Below are 23,511 nucleotides of genomic sequence, written 5' to 3' on the forward strand. Positions count from 1 at the left end.
CCTACAAATGAATCAGTCTTTGCCAACTAATCGGGCTTCTTTATAATGAGTGTGATCCATACCTCCTTCTCTGCCATCTCCATGCATGAAGCCGGTCACTTCTGAGATAACCATTGACTCTTGTGCATGGACCTAAGATGTCGGTTTTTCTGTGACTTGTCTTTTTATAGAGCAAAGAAAGAGCTATGCCCGGGACAGCGTCAGTGTCGTATCTGAGACCTCCCAGTACCATGTAGAGGTAACGTTCTGTGCTTTTCGGGGGCTCTGAGTGATGTGGTTGCTGGGTTGTACTTGGGGGGGGGGGGAGGGGGGGGGAAATGTTTACTTAATCTCATATACCAGAGACCCCAGTTTTTAGGTTTGGTCCTTAAATCCCCCTCCCCAAACTTGTCTATTCCTTGACCTATTAATGTGACGTGAACCTGCTCCTACCATGTACTGCAGCACCTCACTACATTCATCATGGATCGCAAGGATGCAGTGCTCACCATCGACGATGGAATCCGCAAACTAAAGTTACTAGATGCAAAGGGAAAAGTGTGGACACAGGATATGTATCTCCAGGTGGACGACAAAGCCGTTAGTCTGTATGATATAGAGACCAAGGTAACGCTCCTCTGCCATCACATCATCTGCAGAGGTTTAATAGTATGTGTGATGCTAAAGAAGCATCATGGCTTGACGGTGGTCCCATGGTTCTGGGTGCGTGACCCCTGGGCGTGGGATTAGTCTTGGTGATCCCTGAGCGCAGTGGTCACTGGTCCCTGAGCATGGGGTTGGTGGTCCCTGGGCATGGGGCAGGTGGTTTCTGGGAGCAGGGTCGGTGCTGGTGATTCCTGAGTGCAATGGTCACTGGTCCCTGGGTACGGGATGTGTGGTCCATGGGAGCAAGGTCGGTATTGGTGATCCCTGAGCGCAGTGGTAACTGGTCCCTGAGCATGGGGTTGATGGTCTCTGGACACTAGTTGGGTGGTTGCTGGGAGCGCATGGTCTGTGTTAGTGATTCCTAAGTGTAGTGGTCACTGGTCCCTGGCTGTGCGGTGGGCGGTCCCTGGCTGCGACATTGGTGTTGGTGATTCTAGAGCGCGGTGGTTGTGATCCCTGAGTGCAGTGGTCACTGGTCCCTGGACATGGGGTGGGTGATACCTGAGTGTGGTGTTTGGTAGTCGCTGGTCACTGGGAGTGGTGTTGGTCGTCTCTGGGAGTGGTGTCTGATCCCTTAGCACAGTGGTCGGTAGTTGCTTGTCCCTGAGCACGGGGTGGGAGATCCCTGGCTGCTGGGTTGGTGTCGGTGATCCCTGGCTGCTGGGTTGGTGTTGGTGATCCCTGGCTGCTGGGTTGGTGTTGGTGATCCCTGGCTGCTGGGTTGGTGTCGGTGATCCCTGAGCACGGGGTGGGTGGTCCCTAGCTGTGGCATTGGTGTCGGTGATCCCTGAGCGCGGGGCGTGTGGTCCCTTGCTGTGGCGTTGGTGTCGGTGATCCCTGGCTGCTGGGTTGGTATCGGTGATCCCTGAGCACGGGGTGGGTGGTCCCTAGCTGTGGCGTTGGTGTCAGTGATCTCTGGCTGCGGGGTTGGTGTCGGTGATCCCTGAGCGCGGGGCGGGTGGTCCCTTGCTGTGGCGTTGGTGTCGGTGATCTCTGGTTGCGGGGTTGGTGTCGGTGATCCCTGGCTGCTGGGTTGGTGTCTGTGATCCCTGGCTGCTGGGTTGGTGTCTGTGATCCCTGGCTGCTGGCTTGGTGTCGGTGATCCCTGGCTGCTGGCTTGGTGTCGGTGATCCCTGGCTGCTGGCTTGGTGTCGGTGATCCCTGGCTGCTGGCTTGGTGTCGGTGATCCCTGGCTGCTGGCTTGGTGTCGGTGATCCCTGGCTGCTGGCTTGGTGTCGGTGATCCCTGGCTGCTGGGTGGGTGGTGTCGGTGATCCCTGGCTGCGGGGTTGGTGTCGGTGATCCCTGAGCACGGGGTGGGTGGTCCCTAGCTGTGGCGTTGGTGTTGGTGATCTCTGGCTGCGGTGTTGGTGTCAGTGATCCCTGAGCACAGGGTGGGTGGTCCCTAGCTGTGGCATTATTGTTGGTGATCTCTGGCTACGGGGTTGGTGTCAGTGATCCCTGAGCACGGTGTAGGTGGTCCCTGGCTGTGGCTTTGGTGTTGGTGATCCCTGAGCGCGGGGCGGGTGGTCCCTTGCTGTGGCGTTGGTGTCGGTGATCTCTGGCTGCGGGGTTGGTGTCGGTGATCCCTGGCTGCGGGGTTGGTGTCAGTGATCCCTGAGCACGGGGTGGGTGGTCCCTAGCTGTGGCGTTGGTGTTGGTGGTCTCTGGCTGCGGGGTTTGGTGTCAGTGATCCCTGAGCACGGGGTGGGTGGTCCCTAGCTGTGGGGTTGGTGTTGATCTCTGGCTGCGGGGTTGGTGTCAGTGATCCCTGAGCACGGGGCGGGTGGTCCCTGGTTGTGGGGTTGGTGTGGGTGGTCCCTAGCTGTGGCGTTATTGTTGGTGATCTCTGGCTACGGGGTTGGTGTCAGTGATCCCTGAGCACGGTGTAGGTGGTCCCTAGCTGTGGCTTTGGTGTTGGTGATCCCTGAGCATGGGGCGGGTGGTCCCTTGCTGTGGCGTTGGTGTCGGTGATCTCTGGCTGCGGGGTTGGTGTCGGTGATCCCTGGCTGCTGGGTTGGTGTCGGTGATCCCTGGCTGCTGGGTTGGTGTCAGTGATCCCTGGCTGCTGGGTTGGTGTCGGTGATCCCTGGCTGCTGGGTTGGTGTCGGTGATCCCTGGCTGCTGGGTTGGTGTCGGTGATCCCTGGCTGCTGGGTTGGTGTCGGTGATCCCTGGCTGCTGGGTTGGTGTCGGTGATCCCTGGCTGCTGGGTTGGTGTCGGTGATCCCTGGCTGCTGGGTTGGTGTCGGTGATCCCTGGCTGCTGGGTTGGTGTCGGTGATCCCTGGCTGCTGGGTTGGTGTCGGTGATCCCTGGCTGCTGGGTTGGTGTCGGTGATCCCTGGCTGCTGGGTTGGTGTCGGTGATCCCTGGCTGCTGGGTTGGTGTCGGTGATCCCTGGCTGCGGGGTTGGTGTCGGTGATCCCTGGCTGCGGGGTTGGTGTCGGTGATCCCTGGCTGCGGGGTTGGTGTCGGTGATCCCTGGCTGCGGGGTTGGTGTCGGTGATCCCTGGCTGCGGGGTTGGTGTCGGTGATCCCTGGCTGCGGGGTTGGTGTCGGTGATCCCTGGCTGCGGGGTTGGTGTCGGTGATCCCTGGCTGCGGGGTTGGTGTCGGTGATCCCTGGCTGCGGGGTTGGTGTCGGTGATCCCTGGCTGCGGGGTTGGTGTCGGTGATCCCTGGCTGCGGGGTTGGTGTCGGTGATCCCTGGCTGCGGGGTTGGTGTCGGTGATCCCTGGCTGCGGGGTTGGTGTCGGTGATCCCTGGCTGCGGGGTTGGTGTCGGTGATCCCTGGCTGCGGGGTTGGTGTCGGTGATCCCTGGCTGCGGGGTTGGTGTCGGTGATCCCTGGCTGCGGGGTTGGTGTCGGTGATCCCTGGCTGCGGGGTTGGTGTCGGTGATCCCTGAGCACGGTGTAGGTGGTCCCTAGCTGTGGCTTTGGTGTCGGTGATCCCTGAGCGCGGGGCGGGTGATCCCTGGCTGCGGGGTTGGTGTCGGTGATCCCTGTCTGCGGGGTTGGTGTCGGTGATCCCTGGCTGCGGGGTTGGTGTCGGTGATCCCTGGCTGCGGGGTTGGTGTCGGTGATCCCTGGCTGCGGGGTTGGTGTCGGTGATCCCTGGCTGCGGGGTTGGTGTCGGTGATCCCTGGCTGCGGGGTTGGTGTCGGTGATCCCTGGCTGCGGGGTTGGTGTCGGTGATCCCTGGCTGCGGGGTTGGTGTCGGTGATCCCTGAGCACGGTGTAGGTGGTCCCTAGCTGTGGCGTTGGTGTTGGTGATCTCTGGCTGCGGGGTTGGTGTCGGTGATCCCTGAGCGCGGGGCGGGTGGTCCCTGGCTGCTGGGTTGGTGTCGGTGGTCCCTGGCTGCTAGGTTGGTGTCGGTGGTCCCTGGCTGCTAGGTTGGTATTGGTGATCCCTGAGCACGGGGTGGGTGGTCCCTGGCTGCTGGGTTGGTGTCGGTGATCCCTGAGCGCGGGGCGGGTGGTCCCTGGCTGCTGGGTTGGTGTCGGTGATCCCTGAGCGCGGGGCGGGTGGTCCCTGGCTGCTGGGTTGGTGTCGGTGGTCCCTGGCTGCTAGGTTGGTATCGGTGATCCCTGAGCACGGGGTGGGTGGTCTCTGGCTGCGGGGTTGGTGTCGGTGATCCCTGGCTGCGGGGTTGGTGTCGGTGATCCCTGGCTGCGGGGTTGGTGTCGGTGATCCCTGAGCACGGGGTGGGTGGTCTCTGGCTGCGGGGTTGGTGTCGGTGATCCCTGGCTGCAGGGTTGGTGTCGGTGATCCCTGGCTGCGGGGTTGGTGTCGGTGATCCCTGAGCACGGGGTGGGTGGTCTCTGGCTGCGGGGTTGGTGTCGGTGATCCCTCGGCTCGTTGATTAATCTGAATGTTCTGGATAAGAGATGTGATGACGGGGTGATCTATATGATCGGGTGTGCGAGCTACTGACATAGTGGTGATGTCTGTGCCGTGATGTCTGTGCATGCCCCTGTGATAAAACCTGTCCCCCCTCCCCAGGAGTGGAACAATCTGTGGTTTCATTTCTGCACAGACTGAATTAGAAAACTTTCCCGTGGGCGGCATCCAGCAGTGTAAGGCTGTGATGAACTCCTGCAGATACGACTCCATTCTCGCCCTTGTATGTAAGGAGCCAACACAAAGCAAAGCTGATCTGCACCTCTTCCAGTGTGATGAGGTCAAGGTAAGGCGGAGGCCCCGGTGCTGCTGCACGGTGTCTGTGGTGTGATGGTGCATGCCGTGTGCTGTTCATGTCACCTGCATGGGTCAGTGTGAGGGGCCACCATGCCATGGAGGGACGGAGACTGGCGCATCTGGCACCAGGGCGGCACACTTGTTTTCATGGTGACACCGAGTGTTCAGGAGAACTTGTCACCCTCCAGTAATGATGAAACCAAGAACAGTGCAAAGGGCCGAAATGAGCGAATTGAGGAAAAGCGCTGGCGGCTATCAGCTCCCTGAGAAATGTCAAAGGTCCACCAGCTGCAAAATGCTGGAGAATCGGCGGAGGTCACCCGCCAAAAAGAGGGAAGAGGACCAGAGAGACTACCATAAAAGGCGGGAAACTAGTGCCATAGAACGAAGTGCCAAACTGCATCCAAAGAGTGATCACATTGTGATCTGTGCTCCTCCCCTCTCTAGTGATCACATTGTGATCTGTGCTCCTCCCCTCTCTAGTGATCACATTGTGATCTGTGCTCCTCCCCTCTCTAGTGATCACATTGTGATCTGTGCTCCTCTCCTCTGTAGTGATCACATTGTGATCTGTGCTCCTCTGCTCTAGTGATCATATTATGAGCTGTGCTCCTCCCCTCTCTAGTGATCATATTATGAGCTGTGCTCCTCCCCTCTCTAGTGATCATATTATGAGCTGTGCTCCTCCCCTCTCTAGTGATCATATTATGAGCTGTGCTCCTCCCCTCTCTAGTGATCATATTATGAGCTGTGCTCCTCCCGTCTCTAGTGAACATATTATGAGCTGTGCTCCTCTCCTCTCTAGTGATCATATTATGAGCTGTGCTCCTCCCCTCTCTATTGATCATATTATGAGCTGTGCTCCTCCCCTCTCTAGTGATCATATTATGAGCTGTGCTCCTCCCCTCTCTATTGATCATATTATGAGCTGTGCTCCTCCCCTCTCTAGTGATCATATTATGAGCTGTGCTCCTCCCCTCTCTAGTGATCATATTATGAGCTGTGCTCCTCCCGTCTCTAGTGATCATATTATGAGCTGTGCTCCTCCCGTCTCTAGTGATCATATTATGAGCTGTGCTCCTCCCGTCTCTAGTGATCATATTATGAGCTGTGCTCCTCCCGTCTCTAGTGATCATATTATGAGCTGTGCTCCTCCCGTCTCTAGTGATCATATTATGAGCTGTGCTCCTCCCCTCTCTAGTGATCATATTATGAGCTGTGCTCCTCCCGTCTCTAGTGATCATATTATGAGCTGTGCTCCTCCCGTCTCTAGTGATCATATTATGAGCTGTGCTCCTCCCCTCTCTAGTGATCATATTATGAGCTGTGCTCCTCCCCTCTCTAGTGATCATATTATGAGCTGTGCTCCTCCCCTCTCTAGTGATCATATTATGAGCTGTGCTCCTCCCCTCTCTAGTGATCATATTATGAGCTGTGCTCCTCTCCTCTCTAGTGATCACATTGTGATCTGTGCTCCTCTCCTCTCTAGTGATCACATTGTGATCTGTGCTCCTCTCCTCTCTAGTGATCACATTGTGATCTGTGCTCCTCTCCTCTGTAGTGATCACATTGTGATCTGTGCTCCTCTCCTCTGTAGTGATCACATTGTGATCTGTGCTCCTCTCCTCTGTAGTGATCACATTGTGATCTGTGCTCCTCTCCTCCGTTGTGTCTGCACATAGGGGTGACGGCTGTGATTTTGGTTGCTCCTCTCCTTGTCTGACTCTGTGTTTTTCTTTTTTCAGGCTTCTTCTATTCATCAGGATATCTACAGTTCAATGATTGATGGCAAAGGAGGAAAACTGAGGATGCGGCCGGATGTTCTCAGGTAGTCAGTGCTCATGCCTGCCTCCCTCCCTCCCTGACTGGGCTCCGGGTGCCTGCCTCCCTCCCTCCCTGACTGGGCTCCGGGTGCCTGCCTTCCTCCCTGACTGGGCTGCGGGCGCCTGCCTTCCTCCCTGACTGGGCTGCGGGCGCCTGCCTGCCTGCCTCCCTCCCTGACTGGGCTGCGGGCGCCTGCCTCCCTCCCTGACTGGGCTGCGGGCGCCTGCCTGCCTGCCTCCCTCCCTGACTGGGCTGCGGGCGCCTGCCTCCCTCCCTGACTGGGCTGCGGGCGCCTGCCTCCCTCCCTGACTGGGCTGCGGGCGCCTGCCTCCCTCCCTGACTGGGCTGCGGGCGCCTGCCTCCCTCCCTGACTGGGCTGCGGGCGCCTGCCTCCCTCCCTGACTGGGCTGCGGGCGCCTGCCTCCCTCCCTGACTGGGCTGCGGGCGCCTGCCTCCCTCCCTGACTGGGCTGCGGGCGCCTGCCTCCCTCCCTGACTGGGCTGCGGGCGCCTGCCTCCCTCCCTGACTGGGCTGCGGGCGCCTGCCTCCCTCCCTGACTGGGCTGCGGGCGCCTGCCTCCCTCCCTGACTGGGCTGCGGGCGCCTGCCTCCCTCCCTGACTGGGCTGCGGGCGCCTGCCTCCCTCCCTGACTGGGCTGCGGGCGCCTGCCTCCCTCCCTGACTGGGCTGCGGGCGCCTGCCTCCCTCCCTGACTGGTCTGCGGGCGCCTGCCTCCCTCCCTGACTGGGCTGCGGGCGCCTGCCTCCCTCCCTGACTGGGCTGCGGGCGCCTGCCTCCCTCCCTGACTGGGCTGCGGGCGCCTGCCTCCCTCCCTGACTGGGCTGCGGGCGCCTGCCTCCCTCCCTGACTGGGCTGCGGGCGCCTGCCTCCCTCCCTGACTGGGCTGCGGGCGCCTGCCTCCCTCCCTGACTGGGCTGCGGGCGCCTGCCTCCCTCCCTGACTGGGCTGCGGGCGCCTGCCTCCCTCCCTGACTGGGCTGCGGGCGCCTGCCTCCCTCCCTGACTGGGCTGCGGGCGCCTGCCTGCCTCCCTCCCTCCCTGACTGGGCTGCGGGCGCCTGCCTGCCTCCCTCCCTCCCTGACTGGGCTGTGGGCGCCTGCCTGCCTCCCTCCCTCCCTGACTGGGCTGCGGGCGCCTGCCTGCCTCCCTCCCTGACTGGGCTGCGGGCGCCTGCCTGCCTCCCTCCCTGACTGGGCTGCGGGCGCCTGCCTGCCTCCCTCCCTGACTGGGCTGCGGGCGCCTGCCTGCCTCCCTCCCTGACTGGGCTGCGGGCGCCTGCCTGCCTCCCTCCCTGACTGGGCTGCGGGCGCCTGCCTGCCTCCTGATGTCACCTGGTAACAGCGACGCTTTCTGCCTTAGGAACATCAATGCCGGTGACAAGGTCCCTCCGCCTCCCCATGCGGCTGCTCCTCGTCCCCCCGGATCTGTAACGCAGGCGGATGTACGGAGCCGTGTGGCCACCTGGGCAGCAGAGTATGGAGACTGTAAGTGACGGTGTACTGAAGTGGTTGCCACAGTGCTCCTCTTCGTAGCCGCTCGTTGTGCCCACACTTCTCTCTGTTCTGATTCAGACGACCGAAGCCAGGACAGCTATGATCAGGAGGAGACGCCGCAGATGGCTGAGGCCCGGATCGACAGAGATGTGGTAATCCTTCCTTGTCATGTGATCGCTCAAACTACGCCATTTTTTCCCTTATGATTTTATCTTTATTTTGATATCACACTTCACATAGCGGCAGTCTGCTTTTCTTGTGTTTTTGCGCTACAGCTCCCTGATTTTGGTTACAGCCCTGGAAAACTACCTATACGTTCCTGGGCTGATTTGGTCACTACACATATGGGTCCCTTTACTGTCGGACGTATGGAACTCATCATATCTCATAATTCATATTGGAGTCATCATGTCTGCAAATTCCCCTTTGAAGCTCGGGAAGCAGCTTCAACAGTTACACGCAAATTAGTGCAAGCCTGCGTTCTAATTACCTCCTGCGTCTTTCAGAGACAAGATGCTTGCTTGCTAACGAAGTTATAACACTCCTTGGCTGGCCTCCTTTACATAAACTATTTACCAGGCGTGGGTTAATTTGGGCTTTTGTGCTGAGCAGAAGGGGAATAAAGGAGGGGGGTGAACATTTATGTCAGGCAGATATGGAAGAACATTTTCCTGACATTAATATTTTCCTTACATCTCCCCCTCTTTAAGGTGGCGTAAGGGGTGATTTACAGATTGCCCCTTTAAGACTACCTCCTCGGTCTCTCCTTGATGGGACAGCCCGTCGGCGTTGCCATGTTCACTACCCTTCTTGTGCTGAATGGTAAAATCGTAGTGCTGTAGAGCTAGGCTCCACTGCAGTAGTTTACCATTGTCACCGGACACCCGGTGCAGCCAGCTGAGGGGGTTGTGGTCAGTCACTATGGTGAAGTTGCGCCCCTATAGATAGGGCTGCAGCTTCCGCAGGGCCCACACTACAGCGAGGCACTCCTTCTCCACAGTAGCGTATGCCACTTCCCGGGGCAAGAGCTTGCGGCTAAGGAACATCACCAGATGCTCTTCCCCCTGCCCATTTACCTGACTGAGCACAGCGCCCAGGCCAAACGCACTGGCGTCCGTTTGGACTACAAACCGCCGGGTGAAGTCCGGGGCCTGCAGAACTGGGGAACTGGCCAGGGCAGCTTTCAGCGCCATGAAGGACCGCTCACAGTCAGCTGTCCAGTCGACTGTCTGCGGCAGCTTCTTTTTCGTGAGCTCCATCAGAGGCTTTGCAAGGGCACTATAATTGGGAACAAACTTCCTATAGTACCCTGACATACCCAAGAAGGACATCACCTGCTTCTCGGTTTTGGGGGAGGGCTAGGAGGTGATGGCATCAACCTTCCCGGGCTCTGGCTTCAGATTTCCGCCACCCACTCGGTGTCCGAGGTACTGCACCTCCGTCATGCCTACCTGACACTTTGCAGGCTTTATAGTCAACCTAGCGCTCTGGACCCGCCTGAGCACCTGCTCCAGGTGCTCCAGGTGTTCCTCCCAGGTGGGACTGAAGACGGCAATGTCATCCAGGTACACAACCGTGAACCCCTCCAGTTCCTCGAGCAGCTGGTTGACTAATCGTTGGAAAGTGGCAGGTGCATTCCTCATGACAAAGGGCATGACGAGGGATTCATACAGCCCGAACGGTGTAATGAAGGCGGACCTCTCCTGGGCCTCCAGAGTCAGAGGAATCTGCCAGTATCCTCGACTTGGGTCCATAATTGTCAAGTACCTTGCCCCTGCTAAGCGATCCAGCAGCTCATCGATGCGTGGCATCGGGTACGCATCAGGAGCTGTGATGGCATTTAGCCTCCTGTAGTCCACGCAGAACCGGGTGGTCCGGTCCTTTTTCGGGACCAGGACTACAGGTGAGGCCCAGGTACTTTTTGACCGCTGGATCACCCCTAGGTCCAACATCTCGTCTATCTCCGCCTTCATGTCTTTCTGCACCTTGAGAAAGACACGGTAAGCGGATTGACGGACTGGGGGGTGACTCCCTGTGTCCACCTGGTGGACAGCTAGCTGTGTCCTCCTGGGGACACCCGTGAAGAGGGTCAAGTAAGGCCAGAACACCTCACGCAGCTGGGACTTCAGGTCCGTGGATAGCTGCGGATTGAATTCCGCGTCCTCAATAGACCCTCCTTCCCGGGCGGTGGCCAGTAAGTCCACCAGGACCTCTGTCTCGCCTTCTTCGGGGACGCTACACACAGGAAGGGCACAGGCCTCCCTGTCATGATGAGCTTTCATCATGTTGACGTGGAAGACCTTCTGCCTCTTCCTGACATGGTCAATGGTGACCACATAGTTCACGTCATTGAGGCGCTGGCATATGGGGTATGGGCCTTCCCAGGCCGCCTGAAGCTTGTTCTGGGTCATTGGGACTAGGACCCACACCTTCTGACCCACTTCGTACGCCCGCTCCCGGGCGTTCCGGTCGTACCACAGCTTCTGGCTGGCCTGGGCCTGCACCATATTCTCATGCACCAGCTGCGTCATGGCCTGCATTTTGTCACGGAGCCGCATGACGTACTCTATGACGGACACTTCGGGTGAGTTCAGTTCCCCTTCCCAGGATTCTCTTACCACACCAAGGCGTCCCTGGACTCGTCGGCCATACAGGAGCTCGAAGGGGGAGAACCCCGTTGAGGCCTGTGGAACCTCTCTGTAAGCAAAGAGCAGGTGTGGGAGGTACCACTCCCAGTCGCGCCCATGGGACTCGACCAGCATCTTAAGCATCTGCTTAAGGGTACCATTGAATCGTTCACACAAACCATTGGTCTGTGGGTGATACGAACTTGATACCAGATGCTGCACCTGCATTTTATTACAGAGAGCTTCCATTAACCGGGACATGAACTGAGTCCTCTGGTCCATAAGCATCTCCCTGGGAAATCCTACCCGTGAAAAAATGGTCAGCAGGGCATCTACCATCTTATCAGCCTGAATGGAGGACAGAGCTACAGCCTCCGGGTACCGGGTAGCATAGTCTACCACAGTAAGGATGAACTGCTTTCCAGAGCTGCTGGGGATGGCCAGTGGTCCCACAATGTCCATAGCAATCCTCTGGAAGGGCTCCTCTATCACGGGCAAAGGGATCAGGGGAGCCTTGGGGGCCGGCCCTGACTTCCCCACTCTTTGGCACGTGATACAGGAGCTGCAGTAGTTGGCAATGTCTGTCCCCATTTGGGGCCAATAGAAGTGGTGCGACAGCCGGGCCTTTGTTTTGCGGCCCCCCAAGTGTCCAGCTAGAGGAATCTCATGGGCTACCCGCAACAACTCCTCCCTAAACTGATAGGGCACGACTAGCTGTCTCTCCCTCATCCACTCCTGTTGGGGGTTACAGGGGACCGTTTCTCGGTACAACCTCCCCTTATCCCAGAATACCCTCTCCTTATCGGATTCGGAGATGGGTTTCTCTGCGAGGTCCCTTAACGCCTCTAGGCTGACATCTGTGCGCAGAGCCGCCTGGAACTCCTGGCTGGAGGTAGCCAGAAGCGACGTTAGGGCCCCAACCTCACTGGAACCATCTGGGACCGGCTCTGGTTCCACAGCCGGTTCTGTTGTCCCACCATGGGATGAGGGCCCGGAAGGCAGCGCAAGGCGTGCGTTCTGGGTACTCATACTCCGGGTGACAGCGGCTATGTAGGCCGTCTTCCCGGAGGACAACAAACTCTTACCATCAGCCTGACAGGCTGGAGGCACCAACTCCCCACCATCCCCCAATACCTCAGGAGCCGTGCCAGTCAGGGGGCAGCTGCCACTTGCCATGTCACAGTCTGTCGTGACACTGGTCAGCAGCACGGGACCGCTGGCTTCAAGGTTCCCGGGCCTGCTCCCGTAGCCCTCAGCACTCATGCTGGCTCCGTCTTGGGGGTCCTCAGAAACATCACCCCGCCGGGCGACGTGGCTGAGCACTCCGTTACCACAATACATGTCATCATTATTCATCATATTAGCGTTCATATCACTGGCATTCTCATCACAGACGTCATCGACAGTGGCAGTATATGACATATCAGATCTGGGGGGGTTGTCAGGAACATATTGGGCAATCAACCGTCCCAGATCAGTCCCCAATAAAACATTGGTCGGGAGGTTCTCTGACACCCCCACTTCCCGCAATCCCCTCCCCGCACCCCAGTCTAGGAAAACCCGGGCCATGGGCAAAGGACGGTGAACACCCCCAATCCTGGTGACAGTCAGGGTTTTCCCAGGGATCAGATCTTCAGGGGACACCAGCTCAGGGCGGATGAGGGTCCGTTCGGCTCCGGTATCCTTGAGCCCCATAGTGACTTTATCACCCACGGTGACTGATTGCAAATTGTCACAGACCCCCCCAACCGTCCCACCCACAAAAAGAACTGCTGCAGCAGACCCCGGGGCCTTAGGTGTGGGGTTCTTCTTCTTCTGCCTCTGCGGGCAGGTGAGGCTGATGTGACCAGTCTTGTCGCAGGTATAGCACTTACGGAAGTCAAATGCGGGCCGGGTGCTAAAAGATGGGGCAGGACCCACTGGGGGCGGTTGTCGGCTTACCCCCTTTCCAGCTGGCGGTGGCTGACTTACACACCTCTGGGGTGCGGTTGGCCTCATAGGTATCCGCGATCTGGGGTGCTTTGGCAGCTTCCCTCGGCTCCCGGTCAAGCACAAACTGTCTCACCTCCACTGGGCAAAGATGAAGAAACTGGTCCTTTACCATCAGGTCCTCGGATCCACTGCTCAAAGTTGGTTCTGAGCCCGTCTACCACATCACTGTAGGTGTCATGTGGTCCACGTTGGAGGGCTCTGAACTTTTTCCGGTAAACCTCCGGAGTCAGCTGGTACTTTTTTATCAGGGCCTGCTTGACGGCCTCATAGTCTCCATCTTGTTCTCGAGGAAGGGAAGCCAACGCTTCCAAGGCTTTTCCTCGGAGCCCTGGAGTTAAGTGCCTGGCCCACTGGTCCGTGGGCAGCTGATACTGTCTGCAGGCCTTTTCAAAGCCTCGCAGAAATGTGTCCAAGTCCCCATCCTTTTCCATCACAGGGAAGTGCTCAGGACGAGGTTTAATGCAGCTGGCACTGTTGGACTCTCGGGTCTGCGTAGAGGATGACTCCTTCTGAATCCGGGCTAGCTCCAGCTGGTGTTGTCGGTCAGCTTGTCGCTCCTCCCGGTCAGCTTGTGCCCTGGCGCTCCTCCCGGTCAGCTTGTGCCCTGGCGCTCCTCCCGGTCAGCTTGTGCCCTGGCGCTCCTCCCGGTCAGCTTGTGCCCTGGCGCTCCTCCAGGTCAGCTTGTGCCCTGGCGCTCCTCCCGGTCAGCTTGTGCCCTGGCGCTCCTCCCGGTCAGCTTGTGCCCTGGCGCTCCTCCCGGTCAGCTTGTGCCCTGGCGCTCCTCCCGGTCAGCTTGTGCCCTGGCGCTCCTCCCGGTCAGCTTGTGCCCTGGCGCTCCTCCCGGTCAGCTTGTGCCCTGGCGCTCCTCCCGGTCAGCTTGTGCCCTGGCGCTCCTCCCGGTCAGCTTGTGCCCTGGCGCTCCTCCCGGTCAGCTTGTGCCCTGGCGCTCCTCCCGGTCAGCTTGTGCCCTGGCGCTCCTCCAGGTCTTCACGATCATCTGCTGCAAGGCCATCTGCAGGTGGGGGTCCACACTACCCTGGTTGCGGGTATGGCTGGCAATCACAGATGGGACCCCTGCAGCAGCGCCATCCGGGCCTTGGCTGGCCGCCCCATCATCAGGGCTCTGCTGTCGGACGGGCTCTGCATCACCTTGCAGCAGTTCAGCAATCATTGGACCTTGGTTTTTCCCGTGGGGTCAATCTGTCTCAGCTCACAGAGGGCGATGATGGTGGTCGTCACCTGCTGGTGATACCAGGGCTCTCCACATGTAGCCATTATTGCCAAATAAACGATAGGACAGAAAAACAAGAGAAGGGAGGGGATGCAACTGCTACATGTATAGTAATGTCCCAGATAAAAAATATTAAAACACTGAGTCTGATTTCTTAAAACTTTGCACAGATTTCTCGCAAGAACCGTGCAAGTTTTCAGTGACAGGAATGATTGTTCAATCCAGCCACTGATGTTCTGTAAAAATCCCACCGCTGCCACCAATTTGTCAGGAATTTCCAACACACACAGTCAGGACGACACCGGGGAGAACACACAATATCTCACCGTGCCCCGTCACGCTGTCCGTATTTCGTCCGGAGTCGCGAGCACGCGAAACAGACTACTCTCTACGGAGGTATCGGTAAGCGTATGGCGCAACACCCTGGGTTCCACAGACTGGAATCAGTGTTTAACGCCCTTCGTACGGTCATTGTCAGCTTCACGATAGCCCAATTATTAATACTCTCTGCCACCACTGGCCGAGTTTGAAATATAATACAGGCCTGGCCGGACGCCTGCGTTTTGGTAGCGTATATGGCTTCGGGTAAGGGAACGATTACAGAACAAAAGAAACAGAACTATTAAATTTTATATTTAATCCAAAAGGGAGGCAGTGTTTAGGAAAAATATATACAAGGATGTTACAAAGGGGACATTAAAAATACATACGCAGTTACATAAAATAAAACAGGATAAAAAAGTGAAACTTACACTATACAGTTCGCAGGGACGAATCAGCATAGGTGGAGGAGGGGCTCTCCAGATGAAATATGCTGTTATTAAACAGGACCCGTTGCTTATAATTCTTATTCCCCCCTGGCAATGAGTACTCTTGTCTTCTCCATGGGTTCTCTTATACCTGAGGGGAGATCTTGCCCCATGCCCCTTATGGTGACGACATATGGGCCGGTCTCCAGCTTGTACATTTTTATTAAAAACGCTGACTTCTGCGATAACTCATCACTCGTTGATCCCAGAAGCTTGCAAACTACGCCATTTTTTCCCTTATGATTTTATCCTTATTTTGATATCACACATCACATTGCTGCAGTCTGCTATTCTGGTGTTTTTGCGCTACAGCTCCCTGATTTTGGTTACCGCCCTGGAAAACTACCTATACGTTCCTGGGCTGATTTGGTCACTACACAAATGGGTCCCGTTACTGTCGGACGTATGGAACTCATAATATCTCATAATTCATATCTGAGTCATCATGTCTGCAAATTCCCCTTTGAAGCTCGGGAAGCAGCTTCAACAGTTACACGCAAATTAGTGCAAGCCTGCGTTCTAATTACCTCCTGCGTCTTTCAGAGACAAGATGCTTGCTTGCTAACGAAGTTATAACAATCCTTGGCTGGCCTCGTTTGCATAAACTATTTACCAGGCGTGTGTTAATTGAGGCTTTTGTGCTGAGCAGAAGGGGAATAAGGGAGGGGGGTGAACATTTGTCAGGCAGATATGGAAGAACATTTTCCTGACATTAATATTTTCCTTACACAGACCCTTGAGCTCTGTCCCCGACCCTTGAACTGCATTCATGACTTTTTGCTGTGTCCCCGAACCTTTGCAGTATCTGACGCTTTGCTGTGTCTGATTTTCTTGCAGCAAATTCTGAACCACATTCTTGACGACATTGAATTCTTTATTTTGAAACTGCAAAAAGCTGCAGAAGCATTTTCTGAATTATCCAAAAGGAGGAAGACTAAGAAGAAGAAAGGTCCTGGAGGTAGGAGCATTAGGGACCCTCGTGTGATGCTGTCCTGGGGGTGGGAGCATTAGGACCTCTCGTGTGATGCGGTCCTTGGGGTGGGAGCATTAGGGCCCCTCGTGTGATGCGGTCCTTGGGGTGGGAGCATTAGGGCCCCTCGGGTGATGCGGTCCTTGGGGTGGGGGCATTAGGACCCCTCGTGTGATGCGGTCCTTGGGGTGGGGGCATTTGGGCCCCTCGTGTGATGCGGTCCTTGGGGTGGGGGCATTTGGGCCCCTCGTGTGATGCGGTCCTGGGGGTGGGGGCATTAGGGCCCCTCGTGTGATGCGGTCCTTGGGGTGGGGGCATTTGTGCCCCTCGTGTGATGCGGTCCTTGGGGTGGGGGCATTTGGGCCCCTCATGTGATGCGGTTCTGGGGGTGGGGCCATTATGGCCCCTCGTGTGATGCGGTTCTGGGGGTGGGGCCATTATGGCCCCTCGTGTGATGCGGTTCTGGGGGTGGGGGCATTTCGGCCCCTCGTGTGATGCGGTTCTGGGGGTGGGAGCATTAGGGCCCCTCGTGTTGTGGTGCGGTTCTGGGGGTGGGAGCATTAGGGCCCCTCGTGTTGTGGTGCGGTTCTGGGGGTGGGGGCATTTGGGCCCCTCGTGTGATGCGGTCCTTGGGGTGGGGGCATTTGGGCCCCTCGTGTGATGCGGTCCTTGGGGTGGGGGCATTTGGGCCCCTCGTGTGATGCGGTCCTGGGGGTGGGGGCATTAGGGCCCCTCGTGTGATGCGGTCCTTGGGGTGGGGGCATTTGGGCCCCTCGTGTGATGCGGTCCTTGGGGTGGGGGCATTTGGGCCCCTCATGTGATGCGGTTCTGGGGGTGGGGCCATTATGGCCCCTCGTGTGATGCGGTTCTGGGGGTGGGAGCATTAGGGCCCCTCGTGTTGTGCGGTTCTGGGGGTGGGAGCATTAGGGCCCCTCGTGTTGTGGTGCGGTTCTGGGGGTGGGAGCATTAGGGCCCCTCGTGTTGTGGTGCGGTTCTGGGGGTGGGGGCATTTGGGCCCCTCGTGTGATGCGGTTCTGGGGGTGGGGGCATTATGGCCCCTCGTGTGATGCGGTTCTGGGGGTGGGGGCATTTGGGCCCCTCGTGTGATGCGGTCCTGGGGGTGGGAGCATTAGGGCCCCTCGGGTGATGCGGTCCTTGGGGTGGGAGCATTAGGGCCCCTCGTGTGAAGCGGTCCTTGGGGTGGGGGCATTAGGGCCCCTCGGGTGATGCGGTCCTGGGGGTGGGAGCATTAGGGCCCCTCGTGTGATGCGGTCCTGGGGGTGGGAGCATTAGGGCCCCTCGTGTGATGCGGTCCCTGGGGGTGGGAGCATTAGGACCTCTCGTGTGATGCAGTCCTTGGGGTGGGAGCATTAGGGCCCCTCGGGTGATGTGGTCTTTGGGGTGGGGGCATTAGGGCCCCTCATGTGATGCGGTTCTGGGGGTGGGGCCATTATGGCCCCTCGTGTGATGCGGTTCTGGGGGTGGGGGCATTTGGGCCCCTCGTGTGATGCGGTTCTGGGGGTGGGAGCAGTAGGGCCCCTCGTGTTGTGGTGCGGTTCTGGGGGTGGGAGCATTAGGGCCCCTCGTGTTGTGGTGCGGTTCTGGGGGTGGGGGCATTTGGGCCCCTCGTGTGATGCGGTCCTTGGGGTGGGGGCATTTGGGCCCCTCGTGTGATGCGGTCCTTGGGGTGGGGGCATTTGGGCCCCTCGTGTGATGCGGTCCTGGGGGTGGGGGCATTAGGGCCCCTCGGGTGATGCGGTCCTGGGGGTGGGAGCATTAGGGCCCCTCGTGTGATGCGGTCCTGGGGGTGGGAGCATTAGGGCCCCTCGTGTGATGCGGTCCCTGGGGGTGGGAGCATTAGGACCTCTCGTGTGATGCAGTCCTTGGGGTGGGAGCATTAGGGCCCCTCGGGTGATGTGGTCTTTGGGGTGGGGGCATTAGGGCCCCTCGTGTGATGCGGTCCTGGGGGTGGGAGCATTAGGGCCCCTCGTGTGATGCGGTCCTGGGGGTGGGAGCATTAGGGCCCCTCGTGTGATGCGGTCCTTGGGGTGGGGGCATTTGGGCCCCTCGTGTGATGCGGTCCTGGGGGTGGGGGCATTTGGGCCCCTCGTGTGATGCGGTCCTTGGGGTGGGGGCATTTGGGCCCCTCGTGTGATGCGGTTCTGGGGGTGGGGGCATTTGGGCCCCTCGTGTGATGCGGTTCTGGGGGTGGGGGCATTAGGGCCCCTCGTGTGATGCGGTTCTGGGGGTGGGGGCATATGGGCCCCTCGTGTGATGCGGTTCTGGGGGTGGGAGCATTAGGGCCCCTCGTGTTGTGCGGTTCTGGGGGTTGGGAGCATTAGGGCCCCTCGTGTGATGTGGTTATACCATGTGATCCCTGTAGCCAATCAGCGGCTGCTTCTCTCGCGTCCTTCAGATGTAACGGACACCCAGAAGATCGACTGCTGCCCTCCGGATGTCCAGTCTGTCTGAAGGAGGGGAGAGAAGCGGCCGTTGACTGGCTGCAGGGTTCACGTGGCATAGCCACGTTCCGAATGCCTCAACATTGCTGCAGATTGGCCCAGAGGGGAGTAGGTTCGAAGTGTCTGTGTAAACCCCTTCCTGTGTCTTCAGCCTGTGCCCTGTGTATCTTCACAGCAGTACCCCTGTGTATCTTCACAGCAGTACCCCTGTGTATCTTCACAGCAGTACCCCTGTGTATCTTCACAGCAGTACCCCTGTGTCAAATGAGCTGCGGCTGGGACTCAGGGCAGCGCTCCTCCCTGTGAGATCCTCCTCTTCCTCTACTAATCTGATGCGCTCCACTCAGCTGCAGGTGTCCCCTGTACGTGAAAGATGGCTGATGTGCGGAGCATTTTATTAGTGTCTGTCAGCAACCCTGTGTGCCATGCTCAGGAGCTATGATGAGCAGTTCACACTAGACCACAGCACTGTAATACAGCTTTTCCACTGCTAAGATAAACGCTGCAGCTGACAAGTGGCTGATGGGCTGTAACGCAGCTTTGCCGCTGGGGTCGGTGCTGTCATTGCACGGACACAGGCATTTAGAAGGCTACTTACCCCTCCGTGATGTTCTACGACTGATGCTGAGAAAGTTGGGGTATGCTTAGAGACCTCTGCCAGTGTGAAGTTACAGTTCAGTGATGATACGTTCAGCAATTGCTGCTGACGGTGGAAAAACTGGTATGTGGCCTGCCATAAATGTAGTTGTAAAATCTTTAAAGCCATCTCATCGTCCTCACTGAACATTGAAGCCTGGCTTCATCATGAATCGAAGAGAATAAAACATAGCACTCTAGGACAGTCCACATGACCCCGCTGCAGTTGGGACCCCACTGCTGTGAACAGCTAATTAAAGTCGGTTATCTGATGTATCAAGACACGAAGTCCAGGCACAGCTTGCAGAAGATTTTGGGAGGCGACAGTTTTATGGCTTGTGGAGATGCCTTATGGCCCTGGCCTCCCTATGGCAGAGAACTGCAAACTTACTGCTGTGAGCTTGGATTCCAGTTATGAATATTGGGTTTTTGTGAATAGCAAGGGTCCTACAGTTATGGCAGACATATTTCCAGCTGGTTGGCGAACATAACACATTGATTTACATTACTGGGATGTTGCCACATCAGTCCCAAATTAAAGTCTGACGGATGTCATTATATATGCCATGTTTTCGATCTATGGAAAACTAAAATCATAATTGGAAATATGGCATTAATATCTCCCTCCTGAGACCTCCAGGGTCGAAGATATCCTGAAAGTTGGAGATCTCTCAATTTTTGGGACTGTAACCACATCCCACGACAGCCTCCATATGAGCTCACAAAGAGAAGGTGTGGGAGCATGGTTTTTATCCAATAAACACAGATTTTTAATTGATGTCTCTGTCAGTCCTGGAAGATACAATTCGCTGTGATTCTGTACCAATTCCCTAAAAGAGGAGCGCTTCCCTCCACTGCGATCTGCGCCATTTCCGTGACACAGGTTTATTATTTTTCTGTTATCCCTTTTTATTTTATGTAATTCCATATATCATATTGTTTTGTTCCCATTTTGTATATTTTTATAAACACTGCCTACTTTTCAGATTAAGTATATAAAATTGATTACCTCTGTTCCTGGGGGGAGGGGTGTATATATGTGTGTGTGTAAATATTAGATGGTGGCCGGATTCTAACGCATCGGGTATTCTAGAATATGTATGCGGCCGACCGGGCGCAATCAGCAGAGCAGTGTATACATTTGGCGCCAAAATCGCTGATTGGTCGCGGTTGCCGGCCTCAACCAATCAGCAAAGCGGTGTTAAAATTTGGCCGCTATATCGCAGATTGGTCACGGCTGGCGGTCGCGACTAATCAGCAGAGCGGGGTTTAAATTTGGCGCCAATAATGCTGATTGGTCGCAGCCAGCGAACGCGACCAATCAGCAGAGCGGTGTTTAAATTTGGTAGCAATAATGCTGATTGTTTGCGGCCAGCGGTCTCGACCAATCAGCAGAGCGGTGTTTAAATTTGGCGCCAATAATGCTGGTTATTCGTGGCCTGTAACCGCGACCAATGAGCAGAGCGGTGTTTAAATATAGCGCCAATATCGCTGATTGGTCACGGCCGGTGGTTGCGACTAATCAGCAGAGCCGTGTTTAAATTTGGCGCCAATACTGCTGATTGGTCTCGGCCGGCCACCGCGACCAATCAGCACAGCGGTGTTTAACTTTTGCGGTAAGATCAGTGATTGGTCGGGTCCGAAGACCGCGACCAATCATTGAATCGTCTTGGTGAGGACCGGGGAGCGGCGCTGCCTGTGCGGCTACTTCCGCGGCGAGAAGCCGGGACATGAGCGGGCGCTCGCAGCAGAAGTATCCCGACCCACAGCGCCGCTCCCCGGTCCTCCCTTCCGCATGGAGGTCAGCGACGCCGGCGGTCCTTCCGCTGCTACCGGCCGGGAGATGAGCGCCTCGCGGAGACCGGGGCAGGAGTGAGGCGTCGGATCGGCACATGCACATAGCGCTACCCGGCGCCATTTTACTGAAGACACATTTACTGCGCGGTGCTCCGGCGCCGCACTCCTCCCCCGGCCTCCGGCAGAACAGGACGCAGCACTGGAGCACGGCGAAGAAAGGTGAGTATAAGTGTTTATTTTTTTGTATGTGTGTACAGCATGAAAGGGATGAGGGGTACCACACATACCAGGATTGTGGGATGAGGGGGGCCACACATACCAGGATTGGGGGGTGAGGGGGGCCACACATACCAGGATTGGGGGGTGAGGGGTACCACGCTTATCAGGATTGTGGGATGAGGGGTACCACGCATACCAGGATGGTGGGATGAGGGGTACCACGCATACCAGGATTGTGGGATGAGGGGTACCACGCATACCAGGATTGTCGGATGAGGGGTACCACGCACACCAGGATTGTGGGATGAGGGGTACCACGCACACCAGGATTGTGGGATGAGGGGTACCACGCACACCAGGATTGTGGGATGGGGGGTACCACGCACACCAGGATTGTGGGATGGGGGGTACCACGCACACCAGGATTGTGGGATGGGGGGTACCACGCACACCAAGATTGTGGGATGAGGGGTACCACGCACACCAGGATTGTGGGATGGGGGGTACCACGCACACCAGGATTGTGGGATGGGGGGTACCACGCACACCAGGATTGTGGGATGGGGGGTACCACGCACACCAGGATTGTGGGATGAGGGGTACCACGCACACCAGGATTGTGGGATGAGGGGTACCACGCACACCAGGATTGTGGGATGGGGGGTACCACGCACACCAGGATTGTGGGATGGGGGGTACCACGCACACCAGGATTGTGGGATGGGGGGTACCACGCACACCAGGATTGTGGGATGGGGGGTACCACGCACACCAGGATTGTGGGATGGGGGGTACCACGCACACCAGGATTGTGGGATGAGGGGTACCACACATACCAGGATTGGGGGTTGAGGGGTACCACGCATACCAGGATTGGGGGTTGAGGGGTACCACGCATACCAGGATTGGGGGTTGAGGGGTACCACGCATACCAGGATTGGGGGTTGAGGGGTACCACGCATACCAGGATTGGGGGTTGAGGGGTACCACGCATACCAGGATTGGGGGTTGAGGGGTACCACGCATACCAGGATTGGGGGTTGAGGGGTACCACGCATACCAGGAATGGGGGGTGAGAGGTACCACACACCATATGCTTATATATGCACACACACCTATTGCCACACATCTTGCAGTCAGGTGGGTTTCGGGCCTCAGACCCCCTCTTCCTTGGCATATTTCTTTTCATTGTTCTCTTCCTTATAGTCAGACGGTTGATAGATCTTTCATGTGATGACGTCCATGTTCACATCTTTTGTTTTTTTTCTTAGAGGGCGTTCTAACTCTCCGTGCCAAACCCCCCCATCAAGAAGAGTTTGTAGACTGTTTCCAGAAATTCAAGCATGGCTTCAACCTCCTGGTGAGTGGTGGAACGAGGGGCGTGACGTCCCGTTCCCTTCCGTATTTTGCCCTGGTCAAAGGTCCCCCAAACCCGTGACCCCTTCTAGACATATATGTACTTGTGTGAGCCTGTAGTGTCCGGGGTTGGGCCGCCTGGCCGTGACCCCTTCTAGACATATATGTACTTGTGTGAGGCTGTAGTGTCCGGGGTTGGGCCGCCTGGCCGTGACCCCTTCTAGACATATATGTACTTGTGTGAGCCTGTAGTGTTCGGGGTTGGGCCGCCTGGCCGTGACCCCTTCTAGACATATATGTACTTGTGTGAGGCTGTAGTGTCCGGGGTTGGGCCGCCTGGCCGTGACTCCTTCTAGACATATATGTACTTGTGTGAGGCTGTAGTGTCCGGGGTTGGGCCGTCTGGCCGTGACCCCTTCTAGACATATATGTACTTGTGTGAGGCTGTAGTGTCTGGGGTTGGGCCGTCTGGCCGTGACCCCTTCTAGACATATATGTACTTGTGTGAGGCTGTAGTGTCCGGGGTTGGGCCGCCTGGCCGTGACCCCTTCTAGACATATATGTACTTGTGTGAGGCTGTAGTGTCCGGGGTTGGGCCGCCTGGCTGTGACTCCTTCTAGACATATATGTACTTGTGTGAGGCTGTAGTGTCCGGGGTTGGGCCGCCTGGCCGTGACCCCTTCTAGACATATATGTACTTGTGTGAGGCTGTAGTGTCTGGGGTTGGGCCGCCTGGCCGTGATCCCTTCTAGACATATATGTACTTGTGTGAGGCTGTAGTGTCTGGGGTTGGGCCGTCTGGCCGTGACCCCTTCTAGACATATATGTACTTGTGTGAGGCTGTAGTGTCCGGGGTTGGGCCGCCTGGCCGTGACCCCTTCTAGACATATATGTACTTGTGTGAGGCTGTAGTGTCCGGGGTTGGGCCGCCTGGCTGTGACTCCTTCTAGACATATATGTACTTGTGTGAGGCTGTAGTGTCCGGGGTTGGGCCGCCTGGCCGTGACCCCTTCTAGACATATATGTACTTGTGTGAGGCTGTAGTGTCTGGGGTTGGGCCGCCTGGCCGTGACTCCTTCTAGACATATATGTACTTGTGTGAGCCTGTAGTGTCCGGGGTTGGGCCGCCTGGCCGTGACCCCTTCTAGACATATATGTACTTGTAGTGTCCGGGGTTGGGCCGCCTGGCCGTGACTCCTTCTAGACATATATGTACTTGTGTGAGGCTGTAGTGT

General features: G+C 57.2%; 1 protein-coding gene across 8 annotated transcripts in view; it reads left to right on the forward strand.

The window, feature by feature from the left end:
* The window catches only part of EPS8 (EGFR pathway substrate 8, signaling adaptor), a 245,155-nt gene that overhangs the window by 57,280 nt on the left and 164,364 nt on the right, over window positions 1-23,511 (forward strand). For 6 of the 8 annotated variants that reach the window (XM_073650592.1, XM_073650597.1, XM_073650596.1 and 3 more), the window contains exons 5-12: window positions 171-238; window positions 445-606; window positions 4,681-4,830; window positions 6,587-6,669; window positions 8,044-8,168; window positions 8,256-8,329; window positions 15,674-15,794; window positions 22,192-22,280. In XM_073650592.1, coding sequence (XP_073506693.1) covers window positions 171-238; window positions 445-606; window positions 4,681-4,830; window positions 6,587-6,669; window positions 8,044-8,168; window positions 8,256-8,329; window positions 15,674-15,794; window positions 22,192-22,280 — 872 coding nt within the window. The remainder of the gene's footprint in view (window positions 1-170; window positions 239-444; window positions 607-4,680; window positions 4,831-6,586; window positions 6,670-8,043; window positions 8,169-8,255; window positions 8,330-15,673; window positions 15,795-22,191; window positions 22,281-23,511) is intronic. The other 2 variants (XM_073650599.1, XM_073650600.1) reach the window with 2 other exon arrangements.

This window comes from Phyllobates terribilis, unplaced genomic scaffold (assembly GCF_046119375.1).
Source record: "Phyllobates terribilis strain yellow unplaced genomic scaffold, ASM4611937v1 Scaffold_10__3_contigs__length_209671492, whole genome shotgun sequence".
NCBI classification, from domain to species: Eukaryota; Metazoa; Chordata; class Amphibia; order Anura; family Dendrobatidae; genus Phyllobates; species Phyllobates terribilis.